The 26,691-nt window shown below is 41.8% G+C and overlaps 3 protein-coding genes across 3 annotated transcripts in view; 2 read left to right on the forward strand and 1 right to left on the reverse strand.

Moving 5' to 3' along the window:
- Window positions 1-740: 740 nt before the first annotated feature.
- LOC136426126 (cytochrome P450 2U1-like) lies at window positions 741-9,525 on the forward strand. Its single transcript, XM_066415018.1, has 8 exons — window positions 741-770; window positions 4,346-4,539; window positions 5,377-5,563; window positions 6,020-6,555; window positions 6,963-7,127; window positions 7,637-7,753; window positions 8,115-8,256; window positions 8,669-9,525. The coding sequence occupies exons 2-8, from the start codon at window positions 4,375-4,377 to the stop codon at window positions 8,863-8,865; spliced, it is 1,509 nt and encodes a 502-aa protein (XP_066271115.1). The 5' UTR covers window positions 741-770; window positions 4,346-4,374; the 3' UTR covers window positions 8,866-9,525.
- Window positions 9,526-9,614: 89 nt separating this feature from the next.
- On the forward strand, window positions 9,615-12,208 carry LOC136426124 (tripartite motif-containing protein 2-like). The gene has a single exon (XM_066415013.1). The coding sequence runs from the start codon at window positions 9,719-9,721 to the stop codon at window positions 11,699-11,701; it is 1,983 nt and encodes a 660-aa protein (XP_066271110.1). The 5' UTR covers window positions 9,615-9,718; the 3' UTR covers window positions 11,702-12,208.
- A 304-nt stretch (window positions 12,209-12,512) lies between these two features.
- Window positions 12,513-26,691, reverse strand: part of LOC136426128 (structural maintenance of chromosomes flexible hinge domain-containing protein 1-like) — a 45,513-nt gene continuing 31,334 nt past the window's right edge. Inside the window, exons 25-49 of the mRNA XM_066415019.1 lie at window positions 26,450-26,584; window positions 25,538-25,703; window positions 25,247-25,314; window positions 24,845-24,990; window positions 24,174-24,300; window positions 23,820-23,900; window positions 23,498-23,662; window positions 22,990-23,115; window positions 22,508-22,587; window positions 22,012-22,169; window positions 21,463-21,584; window positions 21,146-21,207; window positions 20,874-20,961; window positions 20,280-20,411; window positions 19,282-19,434; window positions 18,571-18,703; window positions 18,093-18,212; window positions 17,613-17,698; window positions 16,920-17,042; window positions 16,181-16,371; window positions 15,595-15,704; window positions 15,182-15,252; window positions 14,601-14,772; window positions 13,870-14,028; window positions 12,513-13,224 (exon numbers count right to left, since the gene is read on the reverse strand). Of these exons, the coding sequence (XP_066271116.1) occupies window positions 12,956-13,224; window positions 13,870-14,028; window positions 14,601-14,772; window positions 15,182-15,252; window positions 15,595-15,704; window positions 16,181-16,371; window positions 16,920-17,042; window positions 17,613-17,698; window positions 18,093-18,212; window positions 18,571-18,703; window positions 19,282-19,434; window positions 20,280-20,411; window positions 20,874-20,961; window positions 21,146-21,207; window positions 21,463-21,584; window positions 22,012-22,169; window positions 22,508-22,587; window positions 22,990-23,115; window positions 23,498-23,662; window positions 23,820-23,900; window positions 24,174-24,300; window positions 24,845-24,990; window positions 25,247-25,314; window positions 25,538-25,703; window positions 26,450-26,584 (3,243 nt within the window). The 3' untranslated portion in view covers window positions 12,513-12,955. The remainder of the gene's footprint in view (window positions 13,225-13,869; window positions 14,029-14,600; window positions 14,773-15,181; window positions 15,253-15,594; window positions 15,705-16,180; window positions 16,372-16,919; window positions 17,043-17,612; window positions 17,699-18,092; window positions 18,213-18,570; window positions 18,704-19,281; window positions 19,435-20,279; window positions 20,412-20,873; window positions 20,962-21,145; window positions 21,208-21,462; window positions 21,585-22,011; window positions 22,170-22,507; window positions 22,588-22,989; window positions 23,116-23,497; window positions 23,663-23,819; window positions 23,901-24,173; window positions 24,301-24,844; window positions 24,991-25,246; window positions 25,315-25,537; window positions 25,704-26,449; window positions 26,585-26,691) is intronic.

A 26,691-nucleotide genomic window follows, 5' to 3' on the forward strand; every position in this document is an offset into this window, starting at 1 on the left:
GTACTTGGCATGGTGCCGAATCGTCCATTCAAGGTTGGAACCGGATGTGATGTGACCTATATAGAGATTCAACACATCTGCCAATCTCGTCACCAAGATTATTATGTAAACGATATTCCAAACGTTTGGCTGGTGAACAAACATATTAAACACCTGACAAAACAGAAAGCCCAATAAAAGGCCTAAAAAAGTTTCCGATGTGATGTGACCTATATAGATATTCAACACATCTGCCAATCTCGTCACCAAGATTATTATATAAACAATGTTCCAAACGTTTGGCTGGTGAACAACAAATAACACATGACAAAACAGAAAGCCCGATAAAATGCCTAAAAAAGACGTCCAAAACAAGCTGGAGCCTAACCTCACTTTGGAGACTACCCTCTCTGCTGTGTGCTTGGGCCAGCGTTCGTGTAAAAGTTGCTCCGTGTTCCAAGAAGCTTACGACATGTCATTTCTTCAGAAGAGTTCATCTGACGTTAGCCAATGGAAAACTGATGACTACAGAGAGCATGACCATATATGGCAATATGCAAACGATTTACGTAATGCAAACGATTTACTCCGCCCACCACTTACGCAACTGTATCTTCAGGTCTTATCTAAGTATTTGCACAATCGTTCCAAAAGGTCTTATCTAACTTTCTTGTGAATCTCATTACAGTAGCCAGGTTTGCGTAACACCGCTCCTTTAAACTCGGACGGACCGTCTTCGGGAATCACTTGGTCTGCAGAGGTGTTCTGACATCTTAAGAAAGAAATTGTAGGTAAGTGTTTCAGTTATTTGAAATTTGTAAGCGTTGGGGGCATTTGAAGAACCTGAATACAACTTTTTGTATGTTTTGTTCGTAAGCCACAAAATTATGACCTCCTTGGTGCACTGTTGTCATTAGTTGAAACTGTTTCTCTCATTTTTGACCTCAATATCTTCAAATTCTGTGGTTCAAATTGGACTTTATTGTATCAAAATGTGCATAATTCAGTACGTAATGAAATGTATGATTTTCATTAATCTGCATTTTGGCGATCTCGACTAACAGCGCCAGGGTATCGTTACCAAAATCGCAAAGACCGATAAATTATGATCATGATCACGAGGCAGTGATGTCACGCGGCAATCCACGTGCGCGCATTTTGGCCACATCTTGAAAACTCAGACTTTTTCTACCTTTTAACGATGATATCTCAAAATTCTGTGGAACAAATTCTGACTTTAATACCCCAAAATTTACTAAATCTAGTTAGCCATTACATGTAGAAGTTTTTTTTTAATAAACTTTGCCTCGAAGTGGTCTCGGGTTATGCTGCAAATTTGCAGAATCTAGTACGTATCAAAATGTGCAGAATCTAGTACGTAATGAAATATATGATATTCATTAATCTGTTTTTTTTGCGATCTCGACTAATACTCCAAATCGCCAGTGCAAATCGCAAAGACCGATAAATTATGATCATGATCACGAGGCTCTGATGTCACACGGCAAACCATGTGTGCGCACTTTGGCCACATCTATCTTGAAAACTCAATAATTTTTCTACCTTTAAACGATGATATCTCAAAATTCTGTGGAACAAATTCTGACTTTGATGCCCCAAAATTTACTAAATCTAGTTAGCCATTACATGTAAAAGTTTTTTTTTATAAACTTTGCCTCGAAGTGGTCTCGGGTTATGCTGCAAATTTGCAGAATCTAGTACGTATCAAAATGTGCAGAATCTAGTACGTAATGAAATATATGATATTCATTAATCTGCATTTTGGCGATCTCGACTAATACTCCAAATCGCCAGCTAATCGCAAAGATCGATAAATTATGATCATGATCACGAGGCTCTGATGTCACGCGGCAAACCACGTGCGCGCACTTTGGCCACATCTTGAAACTCAGACTTTTTCCACCTTTTAACGATGATATCTCAAAATTCTGTGGAACAAATTCTGACTTTAATACCTCAAAATTTACTAAATCTAGTTAGCCATTACATGTAAAAGTTTTTTGGATAAACTTTGCCTCGAAGTGGTCTCGGGTTATGCTGCAAATTTGCAAAATCTAGTACCTATCAAAATGTGCAGAATCTAGTACGTAATGAAATGTATGATATTCATTAATCTGTATTTTTGCGATCTCGACTAATACTCCAAATCGCCAGTGCAAATCGCAAAGACCGATAAATTATGATCATGATCACGAGGCTCTGATGTCACGCGGCAATCCACGTGCGCGCACTTTGGCCACATCTATCTTGAAAACTCAGACTTTTTCTACCTTTTAACGATGATATCTCAAAATTCTGTGGAACAAATTCTGACTTTGATACCCCAAAATTTACTAAATCTAGTTAGCCATTACATGTAAAAGTTTTTTGGATAAACTTTGCCTCGAAGTGGTCTCGGGTTATGCTGCAAATTTGCAGAATCTAGTACGTATCAAAATATGCAGAATCTAGTACGTAATGAAATATATGATATTCATTAATCTGTTTTTTTTGCGATCTCGACTAATACTCCAAATCGCCAGTGCAAATCGCAAAGACCGATAAATTATGATCATGATCACGAGGCTCTGATGTCACGCGGCAATCCACGTGCGCGCACTTTGGCCACATCTTGAAAACTCAGACTTTTTCCACCTTTTAAAGATGATATCTCAAAATTCTGTGGAACAAATTCTGACTTTAATACCTCAAAATTTACTAAATCTAGTTAGCCATTACATGTAAAAGTTTTTTTTTAATAAACTTTGCCTCGAAGTGAGGCAAATTTGCTGAATCTAGTACGTATCAAAATGTGCAGAATCTAGTACGTAATGAAATATATGATATTCATTAATCTTTTTTTTTTTTGCGATCTCGACTAATACTCCAAATCGCCAGCTAATCGCAAAGATCGATAAATTATGATCATGATCACGAGGCTCTGATGTCACGCGGCAATCCACGTGCGCGCACTTTGGCCACATCTTGAAAACTCAGACTTTTTCTACCTTTTAACGATGATATCTCAAAATTCTGTGGAACAGATTCTGACTTTAACACCCCAAAATTAACTAAATCTAGTTAGTCATTACATGTAGAAGTTTTTTCTATAAACTTTGCCTCGAAGTGGTCTCGGGTTATGCTGCAAATTTGATTCACTACGGGGCAGGGCGATATCTCAAAATCGCGCCAGGCGTAGGCTCGTGTGTAGTGTGTACAGAAGAGATACTTAGTACATGGATGGAAATTTGTGTGTGATTTGGACACCAGTGTTTGTGTTGAAAGGTAGATAAGCGGCTCCCTTTACAGCTCTAAAGCACCAGAGATTACGTGTTTGAGGAGAGCCACATCTGGATCATGTTAAAGAACCGACACCATGCTTGAATGTCGACAACAGTCGGTCCACTGATTAAACTATTAAAAACAAACAAAAAACAAATTATGAAACAAATAAAGTGTGCAGGCTATTGTCCATAGTTGTTATGCAGCTAACTCCCTACACCCCTCCTTCTGAACCTGTTGTTTATCGTATTATGTATCATGTACTTTTTTGTTGTGCGAAAAAGATAAACAAACAGACTATGATACATGTAACTTTGTTTGTTTTTTCAAATTGTTTGCTGAACCTTTGTCACCACTACTAGTAGTTGCCTACTAATACGCAATGTAACCGTTACTCAAGCAACTGGATAGATTTTGAAAACGGACAGACGTTTCAGTGCAAATGTTGCCTCGCGGATCAACAGTACTCAAGAGCTAATTGACTCATTAGCATCAACCATATCTTGACGTTGTCTTATTTTTGTTTCCACTTTGACTATCAGACTAAAATATGTTACATATAAATTCATAGTTTTTGGGTTTAAGTCTGGTGAACAACATTATCTGTTCAGTTCAACAGTCATTGACGAAAGGTGGAGGATACTACCTGATACTATTTCAAGATAATAGGAGCTATTGTCTCTTTTACATCAAACTTGTCTTAACCTTGTCTAATTCGTTTCCATATTGGACATCTGAAATTGTCTTCTCTTTGTTTGCATATCAATTCATAGTTCGTGGTTAAAACCTGCTGTTCGACTTTTCGACAAATCTTGCTCACAGTCACTGACGAAAGTAGTGGATGCTACTTGAAACGTCCAACCGTTTCCAAAATCATATCCAGCTGCCTGAGTAACTGTTATTTTGCGTATCGTATCGCCTGGATGTCTAACCTTCATCGACGTACTACCTGAAAAGTGTGACCACTTCCAAATTTTGTCCAGTTGTTTGAGTAACTGTTACCTTGCGTATCTTATCACATGGATGTGTAACCTTCATCTGCGTAGCCTACTGATATAAACCGAAGACGCACCCTTTTCTACAGCGGAACTTTCCAACCAGACTCTATACGCGATGTTCCTCCTCCACGGCCTCCTCCAGTGCCCGTGGGACCTGTACGGTCTGCTGAAGCTGGCAGCGGTCCTCCTCGGCTGTCTGTGGTGGCTGCGGAAACCCCGTCGCCTCCCGCCCGGTCCCATCAACTGGCCGCTCCTGGGAAACTTCCTCAGTCTCACACAGGTCAGTAGGTTTGGGCCGACATAACCTGGAATCGAGTCTAAATCGTCGTTAGGCCGGGCGTAATAGGGTGGGTGGTCTACGGGGCAGCAGGCGCTTTCAGCCGCCGCCAAACTATCTTTGCCACCCGGTAGTTTATTGGCCATGGGCCACGAGGATCCGCCTGCTACCCCATAAAGCGCCCGGCCTATAACGCCCGGCATAACGACGATGTAGACTGGTTTCCATGTTCGTGCAGACATCACTGTCATTAATGGTAAAGGTAGTCCTATAGCCTTTTTGATGGGGCCGTAAGGGCAGTATGTTGTTATCCACTGTGTCTTAGGCACGGCATTGGAAACTAGGCAGGCAAACCTTCCACCGCCTTTCACCTCCTCAACAACGTTCAACGAACGATTCAGAAGTACAACCTACGTATAGCGCTAACTTCCAAAAAGTTAACTACGCAAGAATGCTGGCCTCCTTTGCAGGCCCTCTGGGCGGGCGCCAAATACGATTTCTCCCGCAAAAGAGCCTGGCTCTGATATGTTTAAAATCGCAAATCAGCCCCCCCCCCCAAAGACGTCGGAGCCACCTTGAGAGCCTGTAAAAGAGGCTAGCTACAAAAAAAGCTACAAATGCCACTTCGCTATAAATTCGGGAGAAAATAGCTTGCCGTATTTGCCTATGTGTTATGGAAAATGTGTATACAACAACACCCCCCCCCCCCCAGCACGACGTTTTCTTCTGAACAACGTCTCATGCAAAAAGATTAAATCTTTTACACAGATGCTTGATATTAATGTTCGGGGCAGCCAATACCAGTCCTAACGGTAACCACTCTGTTCCACCCTACCCCAGGATGAGCCGATGCTGCTGAAGTCCTGGGCCAGGCAGTACGGGGACGTGTTCATGTACCACGTGGGCAGCAGGGCCGTGGTGGTTCTCAACGGCTACAGGACCATTCACCAGGCCCTGGTCAAACAGGCGGAGGACTTCTCCAGTAGACCCTACATGCCCATCACTGCAGAGAACTCACAGAGGAAAGGTAGTTATACGCAGTTTATCACATTGAAATCTATCTATGATGGAAAAATTGATTCTGAATAAAGATCTTTAAATGCAATTGCCAACAGAAAGTTGATGTTAAAGAGTGTAGTAGATCTACTGGGTTTCTCATAGACCTTTGTATATATACATATAAACACACACACGTCGGATTACTGTAGTTATAATTTCATGCTTTACTATTGTTATATTTGTGTTTTACTGTTGGTATACTCACATGTTTTACAGTAGTTGATACATGTATTTACATGTTTTGCTGTTTTTACCATATTCACATGTTTTGCTGTTGTTATATCTACACGTTTTATACTGAAGTTAGAAATATGTCGATGTTTGAAGCCCTGCACTCTTTCTGTAACACTTAACCGCAGTTGGTATTTGTTGAATGTTAGATTTTCATATTATAACATGTTTGTTGTACCTGTTTCCCCACCAGGTGTCATCCACGTGCCTTACGGTCCGTTCTGGAAACAGCACAGAAAGTCCACCCTGCTGAAGATGCGCGAAATCGGAGTGGACAAGCCGGTCTTAGACCAGAAAATCGCCATGGAAGGACAGTCCCTTGTCCAAGAGATCACGAAGAAAGAAGGAATACCGTTCGACATGACTAAGCTAATACAAACGGCTGTTTCCAACATCATATCCACCATGCTATGTGGTACAAGGTACGAGTACGACCACCCTGGGTTTCAACGGTTTATTTCCAACGTCGCTTTGAATTTCAAATTTTCCCGCCTTTCCATGCTGCCCAATCACTACCCGTGGACCAAGTGGGTCCCTGGTCTCAACACGGAGTTTAACCGGACCCTAGAGTGTAATAAAGAGATTCGGGAACATATCCGCGAGCACCTCGTGGAACACGAGACCTCATTCGACCCCGACAACATCCGGGACTTCATGGACGCCTTCCTTAATGAGATACGTCATCAAGACGACGAGGCTGCGACCGTCAACAAAGAACAGCTAGTACAGGTAAGCATTAAAATCAACATTTTGAAGAAGAAAAAGAGCAAGCTCTTATCTTTGCTCAAACACCTTTGAGCGGTACGCATCTTGTAGAAAACAGGTGGATCAGTACTTTGCTGATGTGGAATTGTTTAAAGTTGCATGCGCTGCAAGTATTCCTCCTTAATCCTGTATATAGTTCAAACGACTCACTTCAGAAACACCGTATGTTTTTTTGTACATTGAAAAGTGATAAGATCATTTTTGTGAACATGACAAGGCTACTGAACTTCATAGCACCCGAGGACATAACGCAAGTTTTACTCTCATTCTTTTCCAGTGCTCCTATGGTCAGAACATTATCCAGAAATGAAAACCCCAAATGAAAACCCCAAATAACAACATTCATATAACCTATGAAACTCCAATTGCAGGTGATCAGAGACATGTTCGTGGCGGGTATAGAGAACATCGCCACTGCGCTACGCTGGGCCCTGCTGTACTCCGTCCTGTACCCGGACATACAGGCCAGAGTGCAGGAGGAGATCGACCACGTGCTGGGAAGAAACGGTACTCCTACCATGGCCGATCGAAAAAAGGTGGGTTTTATAAATACAAAAATAAATGCACATAAGTATGCCGCAAGCGTCAAAACCACAGCGTGTTAAAGAACCCAACATCCAAGAGTAGGGGTGACCTGTCGTGCTTGGTGCAAGTCGAGGAAATACCGCACAGTGCGTCATCAGCTACAAAAAAAAGCATTACGCTTTGCCTCATGAGCATTTCGCTTCGAATTCGACTAAAGATGAATAAACATGCATGTTCATGTTACGAATAGGAAGTGACCACCTTTGCATAAGGACCACATGGCCACTGATACAGTCAAACCTGTACCAGTGACCACTTCTACACACTTAACTTTAAGGACCCCCTGGCCAATGTGACCACTTTTTGGTGATCCCTTAGATGTTTTTTTCCCATTGACACAAGCATTCCTGCCCACATTTTATCGCTCCCTTTAGTGTTGTTTTAAACAGACTGTATCGGTAAAGCATCAATCTATAACGAAGCGCTAGCTCATGAACAGTTGACCATATTCCCTTCCCAGATGCCGTTCACCGAGGCGACTATAGAGGAGGTACTCCGGTATGCTACAGTCGCACCGCTCACCGTGGACCACGCCACCAGCAGAGACACCTCCCTCAACGGGTACTACATTCCTAAGGTGAGCAGATCAAACAGCTTCTACAGTTTGAATCGCATGGTACTGTCACAATGATGCATGTTTGACTTAACCATTAGACAGTAGGAGCTGCGTAGCCTGGTCTATTCCGCTGGCCAGGCCCCTACACGGGACTAGTGGATACTTTATCGTATACTGTAATAAGTATTCATTTTTACTTCCTAAAAATATTAACTATTGGAAAATAACTCCCACCTCTGGGGTTTAGGACTCCTTTAAGTTGGACATGTCTACTAGACTCAATGTGATTGCCCTCAGTGCAGTTTTCTGTAATACCAATGTAGTGGCAAAAGGCTACTTCAGCAGGGTTTTGGTTAATTAGAGCACACGTTCCTTTCCGCAGGACACCCTGGTGCAGGTTAACCTGTGGTCTGTCCACCACGACCCGGAAACCTGGCCGGAACCGGAAACGTTCGATCCAACACGCTTCCTCAACGACGAGGGACAGTTCCAGAAGAAGGCCGAAAACATCCCGTTCTCACTAGGTAAATGTCACGTTGTACACCGTATACTATTTGTTCAACTGCAAATTTTCTGCTCTCTAGGAAGGAAGGTAAAATGTAGTCCCTAGCCTTTATGAGGCTGTAGGGGCAGCAGCTTGTTATCCACTCTGTCGAGGGAACGGTATTGGAAGGCGGAGTCGAACCATCTCTTTCCACCCAACCGAAGTCAGGTACCCATTTTACACCTGGGTGGAGTGAGGAAAGCCATGTGAAGTGCCTTTTCAAGGACACAACGTCTTAGCCAGGAATACCAAAAATTGAACCCGTACCTCTCGATCCCCGTGTCCTCTAGCCTAGCCACTCAATGCCAGTGCTCTCATTGAACGCGCGAAAAAAGTTACAGAAAGTTTGCCATATCTACAAAGTAACGAGAGATCTTATTTTGTCTCTTTAGGTCGCCGCATCTGTCTCGGAGAACGAATGGCTCGCGCGGAACTGCTGCTGTTCTACATAACGCTGCTGCAGCACTTCCACTTCAAGCTACCAGAGGGCGCTGCACGACCGTCAGAAAAGGGCCTGTTCGGCATCACGTATAACCCGGTGGACTTTGACATTGTCGCAGTGCCACGGTTCAGCGACATGTGTACTTAATGATACGAACAAATACCTCAATTGTAGAGAATGTACAGAGTCTGGTAGGGACCATGTTTGCGAATCTTAATGGGAAATGTCGAACTACAACTTTTAGCTATGATACAACGATGACATGTTTTAATCTCAACAGTACTTTATGATGTACACCACCGCGCTGGACAGTGGGATTTTATCTGATCATTTATGACGCCGACTCAAGTTTTAGTTTTTGAGTGCGTTGCTACTAATGTAATGTTTGATTTCAACTGTCGATAGGGTACTAATGTAATTTTTGACTTTGACTGTCGATAGGAGTTTACCCTTATTTCATTTTCTGGCTTTACGCCTTTCAAGTTTTATTGTATTTATTTTATTTATTATGACACTTAAAATGCATAAGTTGAAGTACCTTAAGTTGTTCTATTTTTTCTCTTCTTGGTTTGAAAATGGCATGATATATATAGATGTAAATAACGGAATATTTGTTGTGACGTGAAGGGATGGCGGGAAATCCTCAATGCTTCACTGTGCATGCAACTGCAAAAGTCGAAGACTCTCTCTTGTTAAGGTTTGAAAGAACGAACCAACTTACATGTATATTGTACAGTTGGTCTAGCTAATCGTAAACCAGTTACCGTAAAGCATCATACAAATAAACTGAATTGTGATAAAAGATCACTGGATGGAATGTGGCTAATTTCTTCACGCAAAAAGAGCTGATAAATATTAATATAACTCTTCACCTGTTTTACCCATAAGTTGGCTCTTGAAGTGGTTCATATATTTGTGACGTAACATTCAACAAACACTGGTTTGACCCTTCTCGAAGTTTCGGTAAGTGCTCAAAGTTCAAAATATCTCGCTGGAAACGATGGCGTCCAATGCGATGAGCGAAATTACCGAGGAATTTCTCGTCTGCCAGGTCTGTTTGGAGGACTTCAAGCAGCCTAAGATGCTGCCGTGTCTTCACACCTTCTGCCAGCCGTGTTTGGAGAGGCTCCTGGCCACAGAGCCGGTAGGGAAACTAGACTGTCCAACATGCCGACAGGACGTGCCCCTCCCCCAAAATGGCGTCCAGGGACTGAAGTCTAACTACCTCGTTGGTAAACTACACAACATTTTGCAAAAACAGCCGAAAGGGAAAGGATTAACGTCGCAACCACCAGAGAACGCGGTCACATGCACAGCATGTGAGGCTGGTGACTCGGCCCAGTTCTACTGTGTGGAGTGTACCGACTACCTGTGTCAGACGTGTAACGACGCGCATAGCCGCCTCAGAGCAACTCGATCCCACAATGTTAGAACAGTGGCGGAGCTGAAATCGGGAGGACTCCCAATCAAGCTTCAAGCAAGGAAGACTTCTAAATGCGTGGCTCACAATGAACTTCACAAGTTCTACTGCGATACCTGTCACTGGGTCATCTGTTTACACTGTGTGGTAACGGCGCACAAAGATCACCAGTATGTGGAAGTAGAGAAGGTAGCAGAGAGGGAGAGGGCAGAGCTGTCGAGAGTGCAAGCTGCAGCAGACCTGCATGAGAAGTGGATTGAAAAGCTACGGTCGGTGGAGGAAGAGTGGTCTTCACAGGTACAGCGTGCAGAAGAGCAGATAGAAGAACAGGAAAGGACCATTATTGAAGCCGTCAAAAAGGTGAAAAATAACAGGATCAGCCAGCTTCATGCCATGCATGATACTAGGAAGAAACAGATGGAAGCCGCCATTGAGGCAGCTGAGATGGACCTGGCCTCAGCCAAGAGCTGTGTCCAGTTCACCGGCAACGTGTTGGACTACGGGAGCCCAGCGGAGTTCATGTCGGTGGCCGGCCGGACGGAGCAAAGTGCAGACAAGAAGATCGTAGAGAAGGCTGAAATGACCAAAGGTTTTATGAACTTAACCTTTGACTCTCAGGCTAGGGATGTTGAGGAGGAATTGTTGAAAATGATGGTAATAAAGCAACAAGCAGTACCGATGCCAAATGCGCTAATGCTAGCTCGACCAAAAGTGGCAAGTACCTACAGACAATTAAAAGTTATTGACAACTATGGCGGGAAGAGTAGACATGGCAGAGACAATCTGCAGCTGCAATCGCTTGTTGTCACCGCAGCAGGAGACATTGCAGTGGCTGACAACGGAAACCTGCAGTTTTTTGGCAGAGATGGCTCTTTCCAGATTGAGAGGACGGTCCATCTGGGTTGGAGGCTATGTTGTTTGGGTGTCTTGGCAACCGGTGAGCTGTTGGCGACAGGAGACGGACACACGATTCATGTACTGGACAAACAGAACAGGAGACGTATCATCCAGGTGACAGGAGTTGCAGAGGAACTGCAACGTATGACCACAGACGGCATTGCTGTTGACGGTATGGGGCGTATTGTCGTCAATGTCGTCTACGAAGTTTTCGTGCTCAATTCAAATGGTGACACTATGCTGAAGTTCGGTGAAAAGGGTAATGATTATTATGGTCTTCAGCAGGGTTTGAGGTTCCCCGTCCGCATTGCAGTCAACAGCAACAACCAAATCATCATCTGTAGTAGAAACAGCATGAAGATATTCGACCCCACCGGTCATAACCTCTTCTCGGTCGGGGCACGTGGCTCGGGACCTGGTCAGCTGGACGACCCCCAAAGTGTCACCACGGACAATGACGACAACATCATCGTGGCCGACATGGGGGCTGGATCCCAGAACAGAGACAGTCGTGTTTCCCTGTTCAGTCGGGACGGTACGTTTATCAGGGACGTGCTGACAAAGAAGGAACACGGACTAGAATCTCCAAGCGGCCTGGCACTGACTCATGACGGACATCTAGTCGTTTCTGAAGGCAATTCTCTTAAGATTTTCGTCCCCAATTAAGAATGGCAGCAAAGTCTCAAATTCTTCGAGTGGTATATAACAACTTATGGACTGTTTATAGGTAGGTTTATCCTTTGTTCTAAAGAAAAGAAAGGATGAAAAGAAGAATATGATGATCCTTTGTTCTAGAAGCTGTAAACAGATGTTAACACCTTGTCATGCAAGATGTATAAGGGTACCTTCTAGTTTACATAACACACATGTGAAACTTCATCACTAAAACAGTAGAGTCATTTAACAATGTACAAAATGTACATACAAGTACAAGCCTTGGAATTAATGTTGATAAGGAAAGTCACAGAGTGATTCTCTGACCTCCATATACTGGACAAAATAATGAAAACATTCAGAGAAGTTACCTAGATGAGGTTATATTGGACAGTATGTATTCAATTCAGGAATTACAGTTCATCTGATTGGTCTCTTCAATTTGTCCACTTGGTACCATGACAGAGGGTATTTTCTGATGAAAACCTGAAACCTTTGATCAAACATGAATACAGAACAAATGTTGGAAGATGTCTTCTCAAGCACTTTTAACAAACCAAAGACAATAGAATTCAAGTTCAACAAGAAGCTGCCATCAAACTGTAATGTCTACAACAAGATTACTGTAAACCAGCATCTACATGTATTGACCAGTCTTTTACTGTGAATTTATTCGGTGGAGACTTTATTTGGTAGAAGGAGAAAGGAAGTTTTTGCTAAATGTATCAAGTTTAAACAATTTGGTAGTACATACAAAATGTAGTCATGGCGTCATGATTTCAGAATAAGAGGTCACCGCGAAAATAAAACCACTGTAAACATGTCAAGATTGACAGTATCTAACACACAAATCCTTGCCTATTCTGCATTTTACAGAGTTTTTCTTTAAAAAAAGGTGAATACTGGAAAACAACTTAGTCCGATTTCCTATGCAACTGTGGCACATTCGGCTGTAAAGGCTTGATGTGTAACTGAAACGTAGTACCACAACATCCCAAGGTATTATCTTCACTAGTCCGATTTCTTCTGCAAACTGCGGCACATTTCGTTCTAAAAAGATGTGATGTGTAACTGAAGCGTAGTACCACAACTTCACAGACTATTATCTTTGCTGCTTTTTGATGACTGGAATATCCGCTGCACAGGTGAATATTGGAAAACAACTTACTAGTAGTCAGTTTTCCAAATAAATGCAAACTGTGGCACATTCCGTTCTAAAAGGGTTTGATGTGTAACTAAAACGTAGTACCAAAACGTCCCAAAGTATTATCTTCGCTGCTTTTTGATGACTGGAATATCCGCGGCGCTGGCGGCCATTGCGGCCCTTCTCGCAGAAGTTCTTGTAGGCGTGTCAGACCCCGAGCTCGACCCGTAACCGTTCACTGTGGAAGGAGAGTCGCGATTGTTTGAGCGTAGTCGCTTTGGTGGCGACTCGTTCTCGTATGGCGGCGGCGGTTGACTGCGTACATTGTTGGTGGTTCTGGTCCTTCTTTCGGTGGAAGTTGGCGGACTGCCAAAGTTTGTGGGCTTCAGTCCTGAGGAAAAAACGAGAAAAAATTAGTTTCCGATTATGGTCCTGGGAAAAGTATGGTTGGTAGGAAGGAATTCTCTTTTGTTTAAAGATTTGGCCATCAACATAACAGGGTGTCAACATAAAGGGGACCAAGGTTTAGTGACTTTTTCTATTGTAACAGAAATGAGAACATATATGTTTCTATCACTCATATGTCAAATCAGACTTTTAGACCCATTGCCGACCCAAAACAGGGACAGGTTTTTGCTAGGGTTAGTCGTGTAACCGGAAACACAATGGTTTTGGTAGGCCTTACCCAATCTTTTTTCGATGTCCCCGAACTGCTCCTGGGCTCTCTAGCATTTTAAAAGCACGATGGAACAAAACAAAGAAGGGCAGAATACAGCTGTGTGGCGTTTATATAACGGTTGCAGCCAGATATGGAAAGACTATGCGTAACAGACCGTTTGGTGTAATATAACCAGCTGCTGCCACGCCGCGTGCCTGCAAAGCTGGTGTGTTACGCCTAATGGCGGTTGCACCAGCTATATAGATACAGATAATTACAGCTACAGAGCAAACTGCACTTCATCATCATGACTAGCATTATCATCACTAGCATGACCATCATTATCATCATATCTATGTAATAGCACATTTAATCTACCCAGTCTTTTCTCGATGTCCCTGAACTGTTCCTGAGCCTCCTGTAGCTCCCGTCTCTGCTGCTGTTTCTCCGGAAGCTCCTCTGCCTCCAGCTGGAAGTTCAGATCATCCTCTGCGTTTATTCTCTTGATCATGGCTTCTCTGTACTTCTCTAATGTGTCTACAGATGAAAAAAAAACACCCAAAATTAACGAAACTCTATCAATATCTGATTCATTTATCATTAAAGATTCTTCTTCTACTTTGTTCGCATGTAATTCCATTTAAAATAATTGTCACAAGAAACTACCCTTTATAAAATATTTCTTTAATGTCTTTGGCAAGACAAGCCTTTCAATATCTCAATACCTCTTTCAATACCTAGCTCTTAAAATTCTTAATTGCTCTGATATGTCCTATATACTATTCACTGTACATGCAATTAAACAAATTGGGATCATCAATGAATTTAGACACAACAATCATGTCATAAAGGTTACATGTACGTAAGACTATAATGTAATCATAAATTTAGGCATGCCAACATGATTCCACAAAATGCTGACATCACTAACATTATGCACAAAAAAATGCTCTCATCATACCTATCTGTGTACACAAGGCATGATATGCCAGGGGGAGGGGGGCACCAAAAAGTCTCCCTTCATTTTAGTCTATCACTTATTGACAAGCATAATCAACAAAAATAATGACATCACAAACATCTATGCACAAACAATGCTGACATCATACCTATCTGTGTACACAAGGCGTGATATGCCAGGGGGAGGGGGGCACCAAAGATGGCTCCCTTCATCTTTTCCACAGGAATGGCCTTGTTCTGCACTCCCCCAAACTTCCCGTTACTCCTGATCCTGTCTCCTGATCTGGTCAGGAGGGTTGGGCAGTGGGTGATCTTTACTACCTGGAACATGGGAGGGAAAAGGAAACTTAAGAACATGTGCTACGGTTCCTTAGATATCTCTTCGAAACAAGTGAAAGTTTTTGGTGCTTACAAACACATTTTACAATGAAGAACAGAAGAACTTATTAATAATAAGTTTTTGAGATTCTTAAACTTTTAATTGAATAATTTTTTAAGAATCTCAAAAACTAAAATAACAGTTACTATTCCCTAGATTTCTTACTTTAAAAAGTAAGAAATTTAGGGAATAGTAACTGTTATTCAACAACCACAAGTACATGAAAACTGGACTCATGACTGAAGGACAAGAACATGCATAGAGGGATTTCTTCAATAGACAATGTACCTTCAATATCCAACATCAATATTGCAGTCCTTTGATTTTTGAGTCATAGGAAATGATAATCACCTCTTGTCTGTAGGCATTGGCATCATCTAGTGTGTCTAGAATAACTGTTTCTCCTAGCAGCATACCAAACACTGGAAGACAGAAAGGGCAGTGTTAACATGCATATCATTTCAGTCTCTATTACATGTATATTTATCATAGTATGTACTAGATAACGTTTTAATACTTTGCCTGCAATAGAAGAAAAGTACAAAATGGCAAGATTACTCTCAGGCATTAACTTAATCCATGAAGATTTTGTATAATTTGATTTGCTGAAAGCTTGCTGATCTAGTGTTTATCGATAGTGTTGTCTGACACTGTATCACTTCTGTAAGAAAACATATAATTGCCTACAAAATCACCACTGCTACCACAAACTACTCTAAGAAGGATCAAAAATTGACAAAAGGTTATCCAAGTCCTGGTCATACCCAGTTTACAGTTGTCAGGGTCCTGCGGGAAGATGAGCATGTCTCGTGCATAGACTGGGTTTCCTTTTGTCACAAAGTTGGACCTGTTTCCTCTCAGGTGGGGGAGTGGTCTGCAAGGGAGAGAAATGTAATATCATACTCGATTTTACTACTTTTTACTATCATACTTAACTGTAAATAATAAATTACCTACTACTATCAAACTGCAAAGTGAAAAAATAACTGGTGATAGAATTAATGTCAAACCTGTACTAGTCACCAGCTCAATATAAGGACCACCTGGCCATTGTGGCCACTTTTTGGTGGTCACTTAGATTATCTTCCAATTGACACAAGCGTTAAGAATCCTGTCCATAGTGTCCACCTGTCTAGTAAGACCATTTTCTTCAAATCCCTCAACTGATCACCATAGACAGATTTGACTGTATATTTCAAATGCATCCCAACTGATGGACCTTTTGTATTTTATTTTCAATGGGGGATAATGCCGTGTCTTAATACACTTCAAGCTCATGAGACTGCATCCACCCAACATCATTCCATGATCAACACAGACTACACCATTTCTTATAAAGGGGTGACCGACCTGTTCCAGTCTGGGAGGTTTCGTCTGTAGATGGAGTCTAGCGGCAGGACTTGCTGACGACCATGCGACCCCGTGTAAACCTGCTTGGCCTTAGCGGTGGTTACCGTGACGACACAGTCCATGTCGCTGGCCATATGCCAGGATAACACGCGCGCGATGTCGTCATCTTCCACCAGAGCAAGGTGGCCGATCTGTAGAGATCACATACATGTAGTTTACTAAAAATAAAATCATCTTAAAGGCTTTGTATCTAATAAAATGAAAAAGACAAGCCTACTCTACCTCTATGCCTAACTTCAGGTTATTTAGCCCCAAAATGACAGAGATGGATCAATTTGAACATTTTACAAGAGAAGAAGAAGAAAACAAAAGGAAAACCAATACATTTGTTTGTCATCTTCTACCAGGGCAAGGTGGCTGATCTGAGGTGGGGAGGGTGAAGCTAATACATCCAGAAAGTCTTTTGTTTGTTTGTTAACTGCCTTTAGGCATAACACACCAGTTTTGTACAGTAAGTACAAGCTGCATTAGACCGGACTGTGAGGTTTGATCCACTCACACCAGGATGGACCCCTGCTCTTTCTGATAAGCACGGTGGGTTTTTTAATGTGCTCGAGGTGTGGCTGTCCTCAAACATGGAACCCCTGCCTTGACGTCTGAGAGTACATGTACATCTTGATCTTCTACGGAAGGACTTCTTCCGCAACAAAAATGGAGTTGTAAGAAATATTTCTCCCACCTTCCCCATGATTTCCTGGTCCCCTTTGGGTGCAGGGTTGAGTCCACACTGCCGGCGGGGGCTGTTCAGGGTCTCGTCTCTCTCCTGCATCCGGATACCCAGCAGCTCATCAACCTTCTCGATCTGGGAATAAGGAGAAATAACAGGAAACACCAGGCCATCAGTTCACTTTACGATGAGGGTGGTACAAAAAGAAATGCATTTTGTATCATAGCAGGCTCATTTTTGTATGAAATGAGTTGCAATTTGGCACAAATGAGACTGAAGTATCTCAATGTGTTTTTCACATTTTTACCAGCAACTGAGTTGACTTTAAAATGACCACACCCATGGAAGCTTGTTGGAGGCAAAGATACATGTAAGTCAGACATGACCCGTTTACAATGTTGTGTTATGATGGCAGACACCTAGGTGCCTCTATCCAGTAGGCTATCTCTGTGTGGTAGAGTCGGAAGTCTTCCCTTATGTCGTCAATCCATCTGGTGGTCGTTCCCTTGAAATTTGTCATTCCACAGTCATTGTGATGATCTTCTCAGAAAAATCATTTTATAAAACTGGCAGGTTTGAAATTGATGACCTGAAAGATTTAAGTGAAAATTCACACACTTCCAAAACTTGCATGTGGAATCAATAGGTCTCCCTCACAGTTCTCAGTCTGCCCCTTAAACATAAACTTGTGTAAATTTGACTTACAGACTCCAGACAGGACGCGGGTACTGCCTGGTTCCTCAGCTCCATTCTGAGCGACTGTTCAGACTGCTTTGCCTCATGGACAGATACTGTGGATAGAAACAAAACAGTCATAAAAAGAGTTTATAGAAAGTAAATTCATTCGACCTGATCTGAATTGGCCAGTCAGTATAACTGCCCTTCATTATAACATAACATCTCCGCAGGCATGCAGCAGTTATAATCAAATCAAACTGCAACTGCCATTCAAAGCTACACTGCATCTAATGAAAAGGCCAGGGTAACACACCAGCTTTGCAGGCACGTGGCGCAGCAGCAGCTGATTATATTACAATATTACAACCTGTCACACCTAATCTTTGCACATCTAGCTGCAAGTGATGATGCTTACACAGTACTTGGTGGTAACAAGTTCTACTCTACATTAGTCCAAGGAAAAATGAGTCATTAAACAATGGTATAAAATTGCTTCAAGCTCCTTACTTTTCATCTCACTGATGAGCTGCTGTGTGGTGTCGAAGAGTTGTTTGTAGGTGCGGATGGTCTGCAGCAGGGCGTCTTTCTCACGGGTTAGATTCGCCATCTCTTCCTGCTTACGTACATCTGTGTGGGGGGAAAACAAAATAACCAAGTTCAGCTTCAGATTCAGAAGTGTAACTGTTAATACATTCAGGTGTAACAATTTTTGCAGAGAAGAGTCTTGCTCAAGTCATCCAATCTGTTTATTTATCAAAACGTTGGACAATTCATCTCCCACTGCATGGAGAAAAGAAGTCAAACCCATCAATTGAAAGTAGAAATAGATTTAAAATAGTTGTCATTTTGCTTTGGATTAATTTACATATTTCCTTTCCCTCTCTGTTAAGCAAGCACACCTTGTATGCCACTGTTTTCTTTATTTGTAATTAGCCTTCTGGCATGGTTATGCAAAAAGTTACAAATATCAACTGAGGTAACCTACTGTTATAAAACATGAAGGAGAGGTTGAAGGCAGGGATGGGGTTGGTTCTGGACAGCTGGAGACTCTTGGGGCGGCACTGTAGAAAGTACTGCTGCCCATCTCTGCCTGGGGAGTTCTGCTGCATCGTCACATTCTGCAATAAACAAAAGAACACTTTTTCTAGCAAATACAGCATGTTTCAGTAAGCACTGAAGCAGGGAGAGAAAGAGAATCCATAAGTGTCCAGAGTATTCGATCAGCACAAAGGACAATGTATTTGAACAAGTGAACAAAAAAGTGCTCAGTCTGAGACAAAAAGAGAGAGAGATAGAGAGGGAGAGAGAGAGAGAGAGAGAGAGAGAGAGAGAGAGAGAGAGAGAGAGAGAGAGAGAGAGAGAGGGGGGGGAAGAGAGAATCCAGTAGTGTCCAGGAGTATTCGACCAGTACCAAGGGCAGTGTATATGAACAAGTGAACAAAATAGTGCTCAGTCTCAGGCAAAAAGAAAGTGAGAGAAAGAGAGAGGGAAAGAGACCAACTTGTGTCCGGGAGTGTTCAATCAGCACCAAGGACAGTATATATGAACTAGTGAACAAGATAGTGCTTAGTCTACTCTCAGTGCACAGAGAGAGAGAGACAGAGAGGGAGAGAGAGAGAGAGAGAAAGAGAGAGAGAGAAAGGAAGAGGAGGGAGAGAGAAAGAGAGAAAGGAAGAGGAGGGAGAGAAAGAGTTACCTGTACAAGTGCGACACCCCTGACCAGCTCCACAGTCATCTCCTTGGTTCCCCCCACCATCTGTGGAACCGCCTCCTCCTGTGTCTCCTCTCCCGTCACCTTCACTACTACTTCTCCATTCACATGTTCACCTGCAGGGTTGTCATATTGGTCCTGGAGGGGAAAACAAGTAAACAAATGTAACAGAGACCATTGATGAAGGTTAGACATGGAGGTTAATAAGATACGCCAAATAATTATTACTAAAGCAACTGGAAAAAATTTGGAAATTTTTCAAATTTCGATTTCTAATTTTATCAATTTCCTTGTGTAACTGTCCTTTGGCATAACGAATTCCAATTCTCCATAAAGGTATGTATTGTAGAATTTTAGAGCACAAACTGCAGACATTTGCATCATTTCTTTCACATTTCCAGCATTGGTAAACAATGGCAAGCCAAGTTATTTAATCAGCACCAGGGACAGTCACTGGTGTAAACCAATCAGCACCAAGGACAGGCACCGATATCAACCAATCAACATCAAGGAAAGACACTGCTGCACACCAATCAGCACCAAGAACAGGCTGGTGTTAACCAATCAGTACCAAGGACAGACACTGGTGTTAACCAATCAGCACCAAGGACAGACACCAAGTTAACCAAGTAGAATGAAGACCAAAGACCGGCCTTGACCAATTAGCACCAAGGGCAGACATTGTTGTTCACCCATCAGCAGCAAGGAGACACAGGTGCTAACCAATCCGCACCATGGACAGACACTGGTGTCAACAACTTAGCGAAAAGAGTTGGTCCTTAACGATCCTCCAATAATTGACGGATCCCATAGTCCTACCCACCTCTGTCAAAAGGTAGAAATGCAAAATAACAAAATTGGATTGACATGCAGCCACTATGTCATTGGTCGAACTGCTAATTGCCAGGCTATCATTGCTTGCACCGCTAATTGTGATGGACAGCCAGGTTCGGTCTATAACAGAGTGCTAGATACTGTCCCACCTTCAGTATGAGTTTGAGCTGCCTGACTAGAGTCCTGCTGGCTGACCGGGCTGTGTTGGACACAGTAGGGGTGCCTGGAGCTGCCTCAGGGGCCAGCTTTACTGGTGCACCTGGCTGGACATTGATGGCAATCTGGGGGGAAAAAGAAGAGTTTTATAGAGGCAACTACAGTGATACAAGGAGAACTGAAGATCATAAAGTGTTAGAAATTCCACCAAAGACTGTGCAAGTATATAACCTCATCACATACTACATACATTGTAATCTCTTGTTCGGTCTACTGTCTTTTACAATTGTTGAGCAATAAAGCTATTTTATCATATCCACATAGGATCTAATGTGCATATGTAACTGAACATTTGGTAATTTGTAATTTATTCACCAACCATTTGAACTTAAAAGGCTGTTCCTGTGATTTTGAATGGCCTGAAATTTCTATTTTGTGCCTTTTCAGTCACGATGGAATATGTCTATGGCCACTGCAAATGATTTGAAAAGTACTGAATCATCATCAAAGTATTTGAGACATACAAATGTATTCGAGTGCAGTGTTACTGAACATTTACATATTTGAATACCAAATCAAGGACTTACTAGGTTGCTGTATATAATATCCTGTCTGGACACATTGTACTGGAACATAATGTTGTGGATACCAGACTTTTCTGGTACTCTCCTATCCCTGCAAACACACGAGAAGAAGTATGGTTAAAGTTACAAAATGGTCCCCAATAGTGTTAATGCAGATTATCACATACTAAAATCGGTAGCAATACATTGGACATTGAAGAAAACATTTTCCACAAAACACGGAACAGATATGTATCAACAGTTACTGCTGAAATTGAAGACATCAGAGTACAAACCTGAAGTAGAAGTGTCCTTTCTTATCCGATTCTTTTATAGGATCTGGGTCAAACACAAAAGCCTGAAAAAATATACAGTTCGTTAACTATTCATTTATCGTATACATTATGTAAAATACCAAATGGATTCGTACACATACATCAGAGTCAAGTTGTGAAGTCAATAGAGTTCTGTATCTTTAGTCTGCTAGTACCAAAAAGTAGAGCCCATTATGCTGTGATGAAGGTAGATGAAAAGTTACTGAAACACTGGCAGATACAGAAGTTTGGGCTGTGTAGCAATGAAACAAATACACAGTGCTGACTATTGTACCTACCACAGGAGGCGGTCTCTTCAGCAGTTGTGGTCCGTCCTGCTTCCAAACCTTCATCCGAACATTACTGATGGGCACTTCTGTTATCACACTGTCGTCTTCTGCACAGATACTCACTACAAACTCTAGCAATCGTAAGAGAAAAACTGGTCAGAAACATCCATGTAGCAAATATCAAAAAGCTATATAGTATTAGTATATCACGTGTACATTCATAAGGTTCTTAAACCCTTATTCATTTATTGAAAAAAAAAAAAGCTTGCACTTTTCCCAGCATTTGTTGGTGGCCTGATACTCTAAATGCATGTTAAGAGAACAACTCAAGATGCTATGAAAGTTTTTTTTTTGGTGTGTTAGCCTTAGCCAAAGAGAAAAAAGAGCACTTTTATAGGCAACTTAACCAAATTTCTCATTAGAGATGGCCATTTCAAACATCTTCTATTCTTGGAGCACACCATACTCAATATTCATGATGGACTATACTAATTTACATATTGGAGGGTGGGCCAACAGCTATCTTTACTCAAAGTAACAATAAGTAATTCTGAATACCTGTTAGCTTGTCCCCAGCAATGTAGACAGCGTTCCTGTTATATTCCACATTCACAGCGACAGGCTTGGTGGGGTCAGGTACTATCATCACTGTCAGCGTTGACCCCTCGATAGTCTTCTTCCCTATCTGGGCTTTTGGTCTGAACTCATAGTCACCTCTGCGCAAAAAAGAACATTTCATGTTGGGTCTTAGGTTTTAATTATTGTAACTCTCAATCCTCTATAACTTGCCAGTAAATGGTTAACAGCTAACTAGAAAGCTTGCTAAACTATTTAATCCTGCAATACTATTTAGCTACTCTTCTTTCCATTAAACAAGATTTCTTACAAAAAACACCATCACCACTGACTGTCCATCCCCTGAGCTTTTGAAATAGATTAGACATCAGAAAGTTCTAAAAGTGCATTCTTTTTTTTTACAGTATTTCTATACTACATTTTCACAACCACTTTGCACTTGTCTATGTCATACATGTACAATTTTACAAGAACCTACTTTTTCCCTGAGGCCGCCATGATGCCAAAGTTGGCTCGACCGCTGGCATCAGTCTTCACACTCTGGGGTGCTGGGGTCAGCTGGAAGGGGAAAATACATGCTTGATTCTGTTAGGAAGGAAAATGTCAGAACATTTGTACAATTAAATGCTAAACTTGCTAACTAATTGTCTTGATGCACCAGTGCATATTTGGTGAGTAAAGAAAAAGATTAAAAGATTAAAAGTATCTAATTCTTTTAATCGGTAAAACGTTTATTAATTTTTGCCTCAGACAATCTGTGTAAAAGTTGGTGAAGCTTGACAACAAAGGTAGATGCCTGCATATTCTGCCTTTTATTTGGGAAGTCAACAATCCTTTCCTTGCTTTACGGCAAAACAATCTTCTATATGAAGAATTTTGGACAAACAAAACTCATATGTAGAATGAGACAACACACTATTAGAAGGAAATGTGCCTAAACAAATCTATAACAAAACTGACCTCCAGTCCATTGTCCTTGTCCAGTTGAACTGCGACCCCCGACTCTTGTGATGGGTTCCCGGCAGCATCGATCAGGTGAACCACTAGCGGTTTGTCAAACTGGGTCCCGTTGTACACCATCAACGGCTGAAACAAAGAACACAGGATGGTTTTATATGCTTCAACGTGGACTTCATATTTGTAGGTTTTCTTGTCTATAGGGCCCAAAACAATGGGCTTGTAGTATGTCAGATTTACCTTGATTACCAGATTTAACTTGTAGTAAATGACATTGTTCACTTGAATTTTGAGGAAGACTGCAGTAGGACAGTCAAACATCCAACTTGTTGAGTTGGAACAAAGTTTTAGCACTGTACAACATTTCGTTCCTGCTCAACTTTTCAGACCATTCTTCAAGAATTGATTGAAATATGTTTCCAAACAAGATCCGTTGAAAGCTAAAATGGCAAGAGATTGGGAAACGGTTTCTACTAATGAATTTTTAAAATGCAAATGATGTTCCACCTACCCCATCATCTGGCCAGTCTATGACCTCCATTCCGGCAGGCGGGCCGGGTACCAACACCAGCCGCACAAACTCCTGCAGGTCCTGCCACGTCACGCACAGCTCCTTCGTACCTAGGGGGCCTTCACTGTGGAACCTGATGTTCTTCAGCACAAAATGATCTGATTTCTAGAAAGAAAAGGAAAAAAAGTTAACCCTGTTGTAGTAACTTGAGGTTTGCATTGTTGCTTCTTAATGTTTATTCGTCTTTCTTAATGTTTGTTTATCTATTAACAGGATAAAAAACATAAATATGAAGGGTTTCAAAAGAAGTCAAACGTCTCACCTCCCCGAGTGCTCTACTGCAAGCAGATGTGTCCAGCCCCTCAGCCTCAACATTCAGGTACTTCAAACCTCCCTGGGTTAGCTGGTAATATGTGAGAGACAATAATAGAAGACTTGTAAATGCAAACAAAACATTGATGTACATTCAACTATCATATACACTAACAAATGAATACATTCTAACAACCCCAACCACACGATCATGATCATATTTCTTACTCCTTTAAAGAGCTGAAGCATAGACAAAGTTCAGCTTCCAGTATCATACATCTTGTCAGACAGGTCTTTTCCACTTAAACAATTTTCAGACTGATAAGGTTCTTAAATGTTGATGTTACAATACTACAGCCCTTACCTTGGTGGGGTTGCCGTGTGTATCCACCACAGCGATGTGGATGTCTCCCTGCAGCTTCTCCCCATACCTGACCACCTGTTCACCTGTACAGCTGCACCTCAGGTGGGTTGCCTCACCTGCCTGAGGTCTGAGTACAGGTGATAGAAGTAAAGGATTGTTACAACTGTTACAACATACACTCAGATTGTAAATCTTAAAGCTTTGCAGTCACTCACTGTGATTTTTTTCCTCAGTATTCTCAGTGATTTTTCAACCATGAATTCATGAATATGTCTCCCAAGAATGTACTATAGAAATGTTTCAGCTCTAAATCAAAAATACTATGAAAACCTCCACTTCCCTCCTATTCTGAAATAAAGCCACCACAAAAGTAGAATAATATGTTAACATCCACCCCAATCCATAGACTTGTGTTGCTTTCTGAACTTTAACAATTATTTGAAACATTCTTAAAAGACAAAGGACAATGATAAGATTTCACATCAATAAAAACTGATTCAGAAATTTGAATACTTCACAATTCCTTTACATGACCACCCTAGTTTGTGGATGAAAGTTTCCAGGGATGAGATCCTGATTCCAATCTCTCATAGGAGAGACTCTGATTCCAATCTGTCTTAGGACAATATGTGATTGTCCTGAATCCCAATCTGTACTGTGAAATAATATACCTTATAGTGAAGCCCAGTTCAATAGGATAGTGGTCATGGAGGGTGACTTGGCAGTATTTTGTCTCGGCTACAGACAAGGGAACCTTAATAGCGGGGAGGTTCCCCTTAAGGAGCTCTTTAGTGTTCAGTCTTGGCGTCCAGTTCACCTGAAGAACAAAAAGATGGAAATTATCATCGTTCAGACCCTTGTAGTACCTAGTGGCACATAGGTCAGCACGTTTACTTGCTGTTTCAGTAGCAGGATATATCTCACAGGGAGGGTTGCTAGCCTTTCCCTTTTAACGTGCTTGAGGCACCTCTGTAACCATTGTAACAAATTATACAAACTGCATAAAAGAAGTGACTTTCATGTACTATAGTTACAGAATCTCTATAAATAAACAAAAAGAATAGAACATGTACCTTGATTTTGGCAGCCATGGATTCTGTGATAGGTAGAACTCTTGAAGCCTCATCAAATACAGTGAGAGCTGAAAAAATTATACAAAAATCTAAGTCTATCATAAATACACCGTTTGAATGACTTTTACTCTTATCACAAAGCAGTGCAGAACATAAGCTTATAATATTGGTTCAAAAATGCCAAACTGTGACATTTTCCTATCAATTTTTAAAAGATAGGGCATAAGGTATGGTAAAGTATTTTGGCTTTTAATGTTTTTGTTCCTAAAACTTGACTGTAGTGAGACTTACTCAGGCCATCGAGAGCTTCCCCTGCAGTACACATCACGTTTGCTTGGTGTCTCACTTGTACTGTCGTCTCCCTTTCAGGGTCCATGAAAGAGAGTTCTAGGGTGGACGCCCGTGTACTGGGCGTTACCATGACCTTCTTCTCTATTGCAGGAATGCCTTTAAAACTCTGGAAAAATTACAGAAATGAATTGTAAAATTCAAATATATAGTTTTCTGAATGTAAATATAGAATACAACACGTTGTATTCCGTATCACCCGAGGTACCAGCCCGACCGCGGGTCGGATCGCCCGACGGCCGTAGGGCGATCCGACCCGCGGGAGGGCTGGGACCGAGGGTAATGCGGAATACAACGTGTTGTATTTTATTTATGTCATACCTTGGTCATACCCACCCGAGAAAACACACATTTCAATGCGGAATGCGCCAGAAGTTGAGGGAGTTTTGTGTCCTCGAACAAGAAACTGTCGCAACATTGATTCCAATCTCCGAATCCGGCATTCGAATTTACGACGGCCGCGCAACCGGCGCGCTCGAAATGCGTTCGAAATATTCTATGGAAGCCTGTGTGATAACACTCCCGAACCCTATGTGATCCGGATAGTTATCACACGGTCCGGAACACCCGTATCAGGCCCAGGCATGACATAAATGCCAGTATATACCAGATGTCAATATTTTCGTGCCAATTTGAATGTGTTTGTAAATATGTTTTGTTGTTGTTTTCGTTAAAGTTGTGCTTTGCCCCGTGGGGTAAAAATTTACATTTATTTATTTATTTATTCCTTCATTCAATGATTCATTTATATACCAAAACAACAACTCAAAAGCCATTTGATGCCAATGCAACATAAATGCATTGAATACTGTGTAACAGGTGTACACATTAAGAAAAACTGAGAATCATACTTACCGGACATGATATGATGGCCCTGAGCGACTGTTCCTTCTTCATGTTCCTGACCTGTATGACATCACCAGTCAGCACACCCCTGCCGGTGTTACTGCAGTCTACACTGTAGGTGGGCAGGCCTGAGCAACCTGTAAACTACATGCAGCAGAAACAAACGGTGTTAGAGTTGTCACTTGTGTCTTTGACATTATGATTTTCTTTTGGTGGCAACTGGCCAATGTGTTTGACTGTGAGCAATATTA

Source organism: Branchiostoma lanceolatum, assembly GCF_035083965.1.
Source record: "Branchiostoma lanceolatum isolate klBraLanc5 chromosome 18 unlocalized genomic scaffold, klBraLanc5.hap2 SUPER_18_unloc_1, whole genome shotgun sequence".
Lineage (NCBI taxonomy): Eukaryota > Metazoa > Chordata > Leptocardii > Amphioxiformes > Branchiostomatidae > Branchiostoma > Branchiostoma lanceolatum.

What these genes read in the sequence shown, in the direction of transcription:
- LOC136426126 (XM_066415018.1), top strand. Translation starts at nt 4,375, where the DNA reads ATGTTCCTCCTCCACGGCCTCCTCCAGTGCCCGTGGGACCTGTACGGT. An exon ending in AGAGAACTCACAGAGGAAAG is followed by an intron (nt 5,564 to 6,019) that starts GTAGTTATACGC and finishes TTTCCCCACCAG; the next exon opens with GTGTCATCCACGTGCCTTAC. An exon ending in ACAAAGAACAGCTAGTACAG is followed by an intron (nt 6,556 to 6,962) that starts GTAAGCATTAAA and finishes CTCCAATTGCAG; the next exon opens with GTGATCAGAGACATGTTCGT.
- LOC136426124 (XM_066415013.1), top strand. Translation starts at nt 9,719, where the DNA reads ATGGCGTCCAATGCGATGAGCGAAATTACCGAGGAATTTCTCGTCTGC.